Raw genomic sequence first — 12,146 nt, forward strand, 5'->3', positions numbered from 1 at the left:
GAACACAGAATCTAAAAGTACAGAAGTGCACAGGCCCTGGGGTGTATTCTGGTGGATGGTCCAACACCATGTCCACAGGAGCAGCACAAACTGGACTTTCTGGCTTATTTAAAAAAAAAAAAATCTAAAGACATGACTTGAGATAGCCTCAGAACTGCACCAAATCACAGTTGAAGAATAATCACAGGCCACATGGCCAAGAAAGACATGAAAAGAGAGATTGCAGAAGGCTACTGCATTTGGAAAGGTACTGTTTGAATGGTAATATTCATGTTGAATGATTCAGAGATCATTGCACATGGTGGCTTCCAAACCATGACCACTGACCCAAACAGCCTAAAGAAAACAGTATTAGCCAGTAAATGTATGATGGTGCCTTTTGACTGACATCTGTAGGCATGGGTGTCAACACCGCTCTACACGTGGATAGAGCTAGTTATTCTTCACAAGTATCCTTCTCCTATGGCTCTAACTTTGCAATATCAATGCAGTGTGGAATCTGCAGATTTTATTATTTCTTTACCTTAAATTCTGCCCTGGCTCAAAATGGTGGTCATCCAAACTACTGTCAAATTGGCCACATGCTAAGTTTTGTTTATTTATGAACATGTAGATAAACGATAACTTTTCTAGGAGCAGAACTTGTGCTCTCCAACCAGACTGTTGTAACCTGTCTTTTTATTATATAGAAGAATGCAATCAGAAATTTTCATGAATATAGACCAATGTGAGGAAAACCAGAATGCAATACTTTTTTGATTGATAAGCAGGAAGGAGATGCATACCTTTTCAAGGTGCTGAGAACAAAGGAACAAGTACTCATGTCTAAACTGGACATTTATATCAACCCCTTCCCACCAAGGCTGAGAAGCATCCAAGAAGAGGTTGTGGAAAATATAAGAGCATTAAGGATAGGAGAGAAATGCTGTCTTCTAGTTATGACATGGCTGTTACTTTCATGAGCTCACAGCACTTGGGATTTCCTGCACAAGATCAAGATAGGCAAAATCTCTCAGAGAACAGAGACAATATCTAGGACTGCCATCTTTTCAGGGAGTAAACTGGAGTTAGCAGTTTCTAGAGGAAGGAGAATTCTTCTTCTTTTGGGGATATGACTACTGATAGATGGGTTCCACTGGATTGCCCCACACCCATGTACACATGATAGGCACTAACTGGACTTAGTAAATTATTAGAACAAAAAGACATGAAACTGTGAGGGACACATATTGAGGGTATATGGGAAAGTTGGGGGGGATGAAGGATAGGCACGATTATATTCATTGTATGCATGTATGGAATTCTCAACAATAAAGAAAAATGTAAACTGCATCCTTTTAATACTTTTGAAGTCACCAATAAAGATAAGTTGATTTCTGAGTATTTCAGGAGAGTAAAAGCTTGACTCTAAAATGCTGAAATGTCTTGATTATATCTGTACATTGTATGATATTTGTTCCTTTATGTATATATGCATAGAGCAATAACTTTATTTCTAAATGCACCTTTAAGAGATCTATAATAAATACAAAAATTTCAAGTATGCAAGGAAGCAATGGTATTCTTTATTAATAATATTTTTTCCTTGGAACATGAAATCATAATTCTAATCCTTGATAGAACTTTAAATTAGTCTTAAACATTTAACAACATTTAAAATTCTTTGAAATCTCTGTAAGTAAATCAATAATTGTCAAATAGTATTACACATACATAGACTTATTGTCTAGAACCTAGAATAGACAAATAAATATTCATATATAAGTAATAAAAAGGGGTTTTGACAGATCTCTTGTTTATTACATCTTTTTATGAAAATGTACATTAAGTAAAGTTGTCACAGCAGGTATTACAATTTACGTCAGGTATTTTATATACAAGTATGATAAGACTTGCCTTTATTAAAGTTCTACCTAAAGACATTCCACTAATGTGTTTATTTCAAATAGGTGTGCATAACCAGGAATTCTACCCGTTTCATTTCTCTGAAGTTGTTTATGATCTGAGTAGCTCTTCAGATTTCCTATTTGAATTTCATCTCTTTGGGCCAATTGTTTGTTCACAGCATCACTACCACTATGGACACAAAATGATGGAAGGCAAATGTCCACTGTCAAGAGATGTGGTGGTGGGTTAATTAGGAGAGGATTAAGTAATGTCCATGGAGAATGAGCACTGGTGCTCATCTATTCCTACCACCTCCTGAGCAGACATCTGAGTTCTGTGTGTACATATTTCCCAATGTAAATACATCAGTAGACATAGCTTATAAAATATGGCAACACATGTTCTAGTGTATAAGAACAAAATAATATACACATTCTTTTATATCATTTTGGCAAGACCAATGAGGCACAAACATGATTTTCTAGCACTTTCATAGGACTAAGGGTGACTGACTGAAGCAACATGGAGGTCCTAACCATCTATAAATCTAGTTCCAAGAGATCCAATGCCTTCTTCTAGAACAGTGGTTTTCAACCATCCTTTAAAAACAATTCCTCATGTTGTGGTGACCCCAACCATAAAATTATTTTTGTTTCTACTTCTTAACTGTAATTTTCTTACTGTTATGAGTCATAAATGTAAATATTTTGCTTTCTAATGATCTGAGATTACCCCTCAAAAGACTGTCAGACCCTAAAAAAGGTCACAACCCACAGGTTGAGCACAGCTGTTCTAGCCTCTACAGGTACCGCAAGTACGTGGTACACACACATACATGCAGGTAACTAATACACTTATACACATAAAATAAAAGTAGAACAAAATCTTTAAAGAAAACCTCAAATAATGACATTTCTTTTAAGAATTTATGACAATGATTTGTTACATGTTGTCTCACTATGAAAAGTAGAGTAATCCAATCCTCAATATCACCTAGAACTTTATTGGCCAAATTTCAAAAGAAGATATAAAAGCTTTAAAGGCATGTTTAGAACATCATCCTATAAAATAGACATATTTATTTTGTAAATGAAACAGTGACACATAAATGGATCCTTACCAAAAAGCAAAATTTTAAGATGGTGCAAACATCTAAAACAGCATAATTTTCCTGACTTTAGTCCTGGAACGTCCTTCCAGCAGAAGTAGTCAGCTGTACCATTCTCATTACCGAGCCACAACAGTTATATTAACATAACTTTTATTATACTGATTTATTAAAACAAACAAAAAAGTCAGACGTCTATAGAAAATGCCTGTACTTGCAATTTTGTTAAAGGGGAAAATATATTCTATTTAAGATTTGTCTAAATCAGATTGATTTTTATTTGAACTAATTTCTAGAAAAATTTGTTCCCTATAAGCTAGCATGTCCTGTACATCTTTGTAGACAAGCATTTCCTGGATGGAGAGAAGCTTAAAGTTGTTTAGGCTGAATGGTGAATGGCTCCTTACAGCACTTAACATCCCAAGGGATGCTGTAACCGAATCATTCAGAGAAGAACAAACAGGAAAAATGCGTGCAGTCCACAGGCTCAGGTTCATCTTATTTCCAGAGAACAGTTTCTCTGTAGCTTTAAGATTCCAAATGTCTAAACAAGAGAGGAAACAGACTCCAAAGAACTGAAGTGCCTTTATATCTTCCAGGGTTTTAACACTGTTTTTCAAGTTGTCTTGTATGCCAAACACCATAGTAGAATATTCTAAGTGTCCATTTATCTTCACACTCAAAGAACACAAAAAAGAATATGCTGGCACAACAGTTTTTGCTATGACAGAACTGCTGATAATGCAATTTTCCCCGATGGACACCTCAGGCCCCAATCTAGAATACTCTACAACTGAGCCAGGGGCCACACAGCATCTTGAATCCAATATACTGTGAATGACACAGGCTGTTTGACTGGAGCATTCAGGAACACTTGCAGAGACACTGAAAGCTATGGATTGTAAGCCCAGCTCCGACTTTAATGTACTATCAGAGGTAAAATGAAGTAGATACTCTTGCATTGTTCCGATGTGATAAAATCTGGAGTTATTAAGAACAACAACGTTTAGTGGTGCGCCCTTGAGGAGGTGGAATATTTTCTGCCTCATGTCCAACAACTGGGAGTCTTCTTCAGTGACATGTGATGTGTTCCTGGTATACTCTGCAGTCGCTCCAGGCCCCAGGGCCTGCAGAAAGTCTCCATAGGCATCTATTTCACAGTTCAGTGGGCCTTCACTTTTATAGAAATCAAGTAATGTTTTGGCTGATTTGTGATCCATGTAAAACAGGCTATCTGTGTAGACATACTCAGTGTGCAATGGAAGACAGGCAGTGTCACCTCCAGGCAAGTCCTGTTGACCAAAGCTTCCTTGTCTATGCACAGCATTAAAGCGATGCATATTTTCAATGGTGGGCTTGTGGAGGAAACGATAGCACTGCCTGTACTCAAGGTCACCATATTGTAAGGAAGTGTCAGAGTGCAAGACAAATACTCCATGTGTGGTGCCTACAGCCAGACTAGAAGGATGGGCTAAGGCAGTGAAGCCAGGCTGGTCAAAGGCAATGGACTCACAGTCCCCAACACTGTAGAGTTCAATATCATCTGCACAGGTGACCAAGACTCCTGGTCTCATGTTTAAGGGGAAGTCCACATACATGGCTAGTTTTAACTCCAACATCTGATAAATGGGTTCACCGAGTGGTAAGGCTGTGAAGATCTTTCCTAAAGCACTTGCGTTGGGAAGGCGCTGACTATAGCCACCTGTAAAAATTGTAAAGTATTTAAAAATATGTTCTTTAAGAGATTTTCAAAATCTGGTAGCACCAGTTATAATATCTGAAGATACTTAATCTAAGTATTTAATCAAAATTCAGGGTAGAATTTAAGAAATCAAAAAGTGTTTCTCTTACAGCAATCGGATGTAATGTTATTTTAAAGACTTTAGGTCAAGAAATGATTTGAAGATACACAGAGCCTGGCTAGCCAGTGTTGAGAAACAATTGTATAACTAACACAATGACCATATTTAAAACTTGATCTTTCATGTTCATTACTGACAATGCATTCCAAACATGGTTAAAGAAATGTATTAGGGATATACTTCATAGAAAAAAGTGTAAAAGACTAGAACAGTTTGACAGTTTCAAAATGTGCCTCTCTGTTACACATCCATTTTATGAGGCATTGTTTTCAACTTACAAAACATACTTAGAGAAAGTAAAGGCAAATTTACTTCAGTACATTTCTTTTTTAAAATGATACCACTTTTTCATTTAAATTGGCTTTTCCCTTCCAAAATGAACATCATAATGTCCTGATTCCTGAAACATGCTCTCTCAAACACATTAACTGTCTTAAATCCTTTTAGTGTAGAGAAAGGTGTGTAGTGCAATGAAGACTTGTGTATTGAGATATGGTCTGCTATAGCATGCTCCACGCTAATAGTGACATGTTTCAGCCACCACTGGGGGATTTGCTAACGTCCTCTGGGGCATCATGAAATCAATAACACATTTAAAGTATAAAATATAATGTTCAAGATACAAGAGTTAAAATAATTTTCATTGTTTCCTTTTTTTCCAAAGACCAGAAAATAGTAAAGTTTTCACTAAAAGAATTATCTTCAGCTATTCCTCACATCTGTAGAGACTGATCACAACCCCAGGTAGACACCAAACTCTGGGGGATGGACCTCAACCCCAGGTAGACACACCAAACTCTGGGGGGATGGACCTCAACCCTAGGTAGACATCAAACTCTGGGGGATGGATCTCAACCCCAGGTAGACACACCAAACTCTGGAGGGATGGACCTCAACCCCAGGTAGACATCAAACTCTGGGGGATGGACCTCAACCCCAGGTAGACATCAAACTCTGGGGGATGGACCTCAACCCCAGGTAGACACACCAAACTCTGGAGGGATGGACCTCAACCCCAGGTAGACACCAAATTCTGGAGGGATGGACCTCAACCCCAGGTAGACACCAAATTCTGGGGGGATGGACCTCCCTGTACATATGGCACCATATTTACATGCAGCCCACAATACTTTATTGGGAATTATATTTATGCCATCTAATACAATGTCATATTTATATAAATAGTGGTTATACAGAGATATTCTGGGAGTTATAAAAAGGCTATATCCTTTGTAAAGAGACATTTGTATTTCATCTCAAATACTTTCTGTCTATGGTTGTCTAAATCTGCAGAGGTGGATGGAATGCCAGGATTCAGAGGGCTCACTATATATATGTATTGCTATTTATTTTCTAAGTCTAATTAATTTTACTAAACTCATAATAAAAACTTATACTCTACAAGGCAGTGAATTGTTCTATATTGTTCATTTTTCTTGAAAGCAGGGCTTAGATTATTTTGTTCATGTCATCTGTATAAAGAGTCATATTACTGTATATGCAACTCAGAATTAGAAAGCATCTTTAAAGCTATAAATATGAATATTCTAAATTATATGTCCCAGGCTAATGCTAAGCTTTGGTAAAATTTTCACCAGCTCACTGTAATATAAAGATAAACAAGAGAAGTTTCTATTCAACTAAAATTTTCATATAATTGTATATATTAATTTATACTTCTGACACTGTCCTTCTGACTTTTTCTCACTTGAAATGTTCTGTTTGCTTTCACATATTTTTTTTGTCACCTTTTCTTTTGTTTTTAAAACTGTTAATCAACGTAGTTTTTTGCTTCCAATAATCAGACCAAAATGCAAGGCAAAAGTTTTGACAAAAGGATAATCATCATCATTATCATCATCATCATCATCATCATCATCATCATCATCATCATCATCATCATCATCATCATCATCATCTTCCACAACAAAAATACCCTCAAGGCTCCTGAGAAATGTTCACATTTTCATGAGTTTTATAAAAAAATAATTTTCTATTTATAAAACAAAAGTGAAATAAAACATTCATAAAAGTTGGTGATGTACATAATCTATTTTAAGAATTAATTTTGTGAAAATCCTACTATTTGCAAACTGCATATAACAAAAGAAAAAATAGTATTTATTTCCAAAGTAAAATACCATCAATGAATTTTAAGACAAAATAAAATATAAGGGAAATCATTTGCAAGGGAGACAAAGTCTCTTAAGGTGTCAAAGGTAAAAAGCTCAAGGACAAATGTAAATAAGTAAACAGTAAGTTACCAGAGTGAATTAACAGGACCTTCAAAGAGTTCCATTTATCTCCATAGAGGCTTTCCAAATACTGAAGGGAACAAAGTGTTGATCCTCCATTTCCTTAAAAACAATTCAAAAGCATATTGTGCTTCAGATAAAACTATGAAAATTTGATATAATTTTTTTACATTTTTGAAGATGTGAATTTTATCAATACGACATAGATAGATTGATAAGTTATTGTCAGAAGAATTGATCAGTTACAATAAAGCAAACAAACAGCTAGTCAGGAAACACACGGGAAAGCTCACAATGTCTCAATGTCATGAGAGAAGTGGTAAGGTACATGACCTGTGACCAGAGACTGTAAATCGATATGCAGCTATCAACATACAACTTGCCTAATGGCTTCTTCCACATGACACACCCCAACACACTAGTTGTAGTTTTTTTTTGTTTTTTTTTAATGTAAGAACTTGGTTGTACAAAATATTTTAAATACTGCTAACATACTGTGTACCTAATTCTCCTCTATAGAAGATACATCATACAGGTGCTAACCTTCTTCCTGTGAGGATGAAACCAACAGTAGAAAACCAGAATAATGTCAGTGCTATGTACTTATATCCTGTTCCTAGCATGAAGGCAAGGCACTTCACCTTTACTTACCATATGAGCTACAAATCTAGTGATAAATTTTTATAAAATCATACTATTTACAATCTAAACAGCAAATAAATAAGTAAATAAGAGATGAATGTTGGCCTTCCTTTAATGAATAACAATAAAAAAAGTAGAAAAAAACCTTTGCAGTTCTCTCCTTATGGAATCAAAGGTGAAATGTAGCTGATTTATTTGCAATGATGACAAAGTTGAATTTACCAGGGTTTAAGTAAATATTCTCCAGTAATTTAAGGAACAGGTCCTGGTTTTTCTGTTTCCCTTAATTGTTTCTAAAAGGCCAAGTATATACATCAGTTTCTGGATTTGTTTTCTTCATCTAACTACTTCATGACACGACTCAGTTGGGAAAGACCTTAAGAGAACCTCCAGCAAACTCCAGTGTAAATTGTACTGAGGCAAAAAACCAAATTCTTTTAAATAATGTTCTGGACAAGTTTCCCTGTAAGTCACAGTGGCTCAGAACCTTTATTTGGATTTTTACCATTTTAAGAGTTAAGTTTCAGATTTTAAAGTTTTTAAAGGCCATGTGTGGAGATAAACATTTATAAACTATAAACAAATTATTATTTTGCTCAGAGCCCTTTATAAGCATCCCCATGAAATGTATACCAATTTTGGCTCCAGCAGGGTCAGGAAAAACGTGGTATTGAACTCCAAGAGGCAGCTCCCTTTTCTTCAGCTTCTCTGACAACTGCTGCTTATAAGCAAGCTCCTGCTTTTCATCAGCAGCTGTTATTGCAACCACATCCCAGAATTCTCCAGCTGCCACAGGTTTGCCTATTGGAAAAATATCAAGAAAATTTCCTTTAATATTATCAGTAGTCTCATTTACAAGCTTGCCCATTTCAAAAGAGGGGCAGACAAAGGATAATCATACCATCTTCCAAAGTAAGAAGAGGATACACTCAACCCAACCAGCCAACCAGCCAACAAACAGGCAAACATTAGCCTTTTTGTGAATCAGGGCCCTTAATGTCCCTGGCTGAGAAATTTCAACTCAAGGATTCACTCCTTCCATGTTTTTGTTTAGGAATGTGGTCTTTTGTTATTGTTGTTTATAATTTTTCTTTTTTTTTTCTCTTCTCTTCCCTTCCCTTGTCCCCTTCCCCTCTCCTCCCCCCTTTTTTTCTCTTTTCTTTTCTTTTCTTTTCCTGTACTGGGATCTAACCATGGAGTCCTAAGCATGCCAGCTCTATCACTGAACTATATTCACAATCCTTCATTTATCTATTTAATTAATTTAGCATCTTATTACTGAGACGGTTGAGACAGGCTGGTTCAGAGGTAATGAGTTATCTCAATGGATTGTTCAATCAGTTACAGATTGAATTCCTGTTCTATACTTTCCCCCTTCTCACTATTGCACTTGAATAGAGATGCCCAGAGACAAAGCCCACCTACCCCATTATTCCTCTAATGTGCTTTAAATTGGGCCTGCGAGTTCACTTCGGGTCTCTCTATCTAGGAGACCCCAGGAGGCTGGACTTCTGCAGAATAAAATACTCTTTGTGTTTACATATTATTTAAGTACGGGGTGTTATTCTTTGGTGAATCATTCTTCAGTGAATCATGGAACCTTACACTACTTGACAGATTGGCCCTGGACTCATTTATTTTCTATCTACTATCTATCTATCTATCTATCTATCTATCTATCTATCTATCTATCATCATTGTCTATTTGTCTGTGTAATCCAGGTAGGTCCTGAACCTCGTTCCTACTGCCTCAGTCTCCCAAGTAGATGACAGTACAGACTTGCAACTTTTAATATTTTTATTAACTTATGATGATCAAACTGAACTTATATAAGCAATCAGAATACTAAACAAACCCCAGGACTAAACTTCTTGATGGACTCATTAAATGACAAATTGCACTTTCAGGAAACAATGGAACCCTCTTCTTTATCAACAAAAATATGAATAGGGTTTTAACAAGTTGAGAGAGAATGAGAAGGAGGGATGGGAAGAGAAAAGGAGGGAGGGACTGAGACGAGGAGGGAGGAAAGGTAGGAAAAGGAGGGGGGAGAGGGGAGGGAAGGAGAGGAGACAGACAGACTTGAGACAGACATGTTAGCTAGGATTTATAGTTTCAATCATTCTGGTATCAAAATATAGAGCCTTACATTTTAGGCAGACACAAATATCAATTTTACCAGACCGCTGTTCAGAGAAGGGCAAGTACCTCAAACTTACATTAGCAAATGTAAAGCATGATTGCCTTCGTATTGGGGTTTACATTGGAATAGATTGGAGTTATGGAGGGGGCTTGGTAAAAGGAAAGAAACAAGGTAAAGACTATTGCAGACTTTAAGCAAAACGACGTCTACCGTTGAGCTAAGCCATGTGCTACTTTCCATAAGTAGTTCTCTTACAGCTCCTTCCTGACATCTACGTTTAGGCTCACAGAGAGGAGGAGAAGGGAAAAGTCTGGCTGGCCTGGCCAGGAGAGAGCGGACAGGAAGGGGTAGCGGACAGGAAGCTGCACGGGGTCCTTGGGAAGGCGCTCTCCGTGCAGGGGGAGCAGAGAATTCAGTTCCGCCTTGGTACCTCTCAGCTCAGAAAATCTGCGCAGTTTCCGCAGCGTGGCTTGGCGGAGAGACGCCATGGCTGACTTCCGGGAGCCCACTTAACACGCACGCGCACTCCGAAACCACGCCCCGCCCCGCCCCGCCTCGGTCCTGCTCGCCACGTCACCGCGGCCCTGGAAGCGCCCTGAGGCTTGGACCGCAAGGCTAGCGAGAGCATGCGCAAGCGGCGTTTCCCGGGCAACGCTCTGTGGGGGGCAGATGGGCGGGCACCTAGCAGTGGGGCGGCAAGGGGCGGTGGGTTCCAGCTTTTCCACGTCTGACAGCCCGCGGTGCGACCGAGGAGACCATCTTGCCCACGATAGTGGATCCACCACCCAGATGCCGAGGTGACCTGCCCGCACCGAGCTCCCATTCCTGTCAGAAGCCTCCCAGAGAGAGGCCAGGTCCCTGAACTACAGGCTCGGCCCTGTGGGATGCATTCTGGTGGGCCAGACCGCCCTGCTCCCTTCAGTTGGCCAACTTCCCAGGCCCAGTCCTGAACTAGCGCCTTTAGTCAGCAACCGCACACTCTGTTTGTGTTCACTTGCTTCAATGAGATTCAACCAAAGGTGCCAGATACTGGGAAGAGGCAGTCTTACTGAATACACCTTTCACTGGCTGGTTACGTGTATTTCTCTTGTAGAGTGCTTAGTTTACATCGAGTACTACAGATTAATTTCTTTAACTTTTCACATAATACATAGAGAGTAACAATATTTGAGGAAGCCATTTCAATCTGAAACCCAGAAATCTTACCACGAAAATTTGACTTGGGAAGTTTCTAACTCAGAATTCTGGATAACAGCTCCCTATGAACTTAAGTTTCTGAGTAAGCTTAGTTTTTCACTAACAGTCTTGACCTCAGCATTTAATTATTTAAAGAGGACACATTTGTGGGGAGGAGATTATTGTTCACAATACACCCCTGCTGAAGGAAATTTAGAAAATACAGTAAGGCCTGATAGTAACCTCAATAGAAGTCAGAGTTTGTGATTTATATTCTTGAGTCATCCCAAGTTTTTGGTGACCTGCCTTATGTTTAAAGGGGACAGACCCACTGAAGTATGTCAGTGGGTAGGGCAAGAATATAAGCAGAGAGTTTTATTTGGAGCCTACTAAAGTGACACAAACAGGAAAGGTTTGGTGGAAATCTAAAAGATAATGGGAGATGGGGAGAAATTGCTTAGACTATAGAAACACTTAACCAACAACACCTGTCCAATAAATAAGTGTGGATTGTGAGAGAAATTACCAAAAGATGCCTGAAAGTGGATGGCATGACATTTAAATGAGCTGAGGAAAGGTATGTATGGGGAAGCATAGTGAAGTCATAAAAGAAGACCTGTAATAATACTGGATATGTAGAATAAACATGTGCAAATATAGTAGAAATTGTTGTGTGTTTGTGTGCATTATGTATGTGGTTCTGGAGATCAAGGCAGGTCAGGCTAGAAAATTTTGTGAGTTGTCAGAATGGAGATGGAATTTGTTTTCAGCTATAGAACTATGTTGAGATCCAAAGGGAATAATAAATGTCAAAAGGGCCTACATATTTGAGTACCACACATTCTTATAAGCAGAAAACAGAAATTGACCAAATTTAAATTTATCATATAGTACTTCATGCCCACCTTTCCATTCCCTGCTTTGTCTTGAGCTAGTGCAGGCCTTGGGTGCTGTTATACCTGCTGTGAGTTCATGAGTGAACTGAGCTAGTGCAGGCCTTGGGTGCTGTTACACCTGCTGTGAGTTCATGAGTGAACTGCGCTAGTGCAGGCCTTGGGTGCTGTTACACCTG

The 12,146-nt window shown here is 38.3% G+C and overlaps 2 protein-coding genes across 4 annotated transcripts in view; one reads left to right on the top strand and one right to left on the bottom strand.

The window, feature by feature from the left end:
- Positions 1-1,541: 1,541 nt before the first annotated feature.
- Positions 1,542-10,437, bottom strand: Fpgt (fucose-1-phosphate guanylyltransferase). 2 transcript variants are annotated; one of them, XM_031375953.1, is made up of 4 exons: positions 10,329-10,437; positions 8,388-8,555; positions 7,122-7,214; positions 1,542-4,697 (listed from the first exon to the last, which is right to left on the bottom strand). In XM_031375953.1, the coding sequence occupies exons 1-4, from the start codon at positions 10,384-10,386 to the stop codon at positions 3,244-3,246; spliced, it is 1,773 nt and encodes a 590-aa protein (XP_031231813.1). In that variant the 5' UTR covers positions 10,387-10,437; the 3' UTR covers positions 1,542-3,243. The 2 variants fall into 2 exon arrangements, with proteins under 2 accessions (XP_031231813.1, XP_031231814.1); XM_031375954.1 differs by lacking the exons at positions 8,388-8,555; positions 10,329-10,437 and having other exon boundaries at positions 7,141-7,210.
- Positions 10,438-10,462: 25 nt separating this feature from the next.
- The window catches only part of Lrriq3 (leucine rich repeats and IQ motif containing 3), a 92,680-nt gene continuing 90,996 nt past the window's right edge, over positions 10,463-12,146 (top strand). Inside the window, exon 1 of one of the 2 annotated variants that reach the window (XM_031375951.1) lies at positions 10,463-10,695. The gene's annotated coding sequence lies outside the window, so the exon portion shown is untranslated. The remainder of the gene's footprint in view (positions 10,696-12,146) is intronic. The other variant, XM_031375952.1, reaches the window with a different exon arrangement.

The sequence above is a fragment of the Mastomys coucha genome, unplaced genomic scaffold (assembly GCF_008632895.1).
Source record: "Mastomys coucha isolate ucsf_1 unplaced genomic scaffold, UCSF_Mcou_1 pScaffold16, whole genome shotgun sequence".
NCBI lineage: Eukaryota > Metazoa > Chordata > Mammalia > Rodentia > Muridae > Mastomys > Mastomys coucha.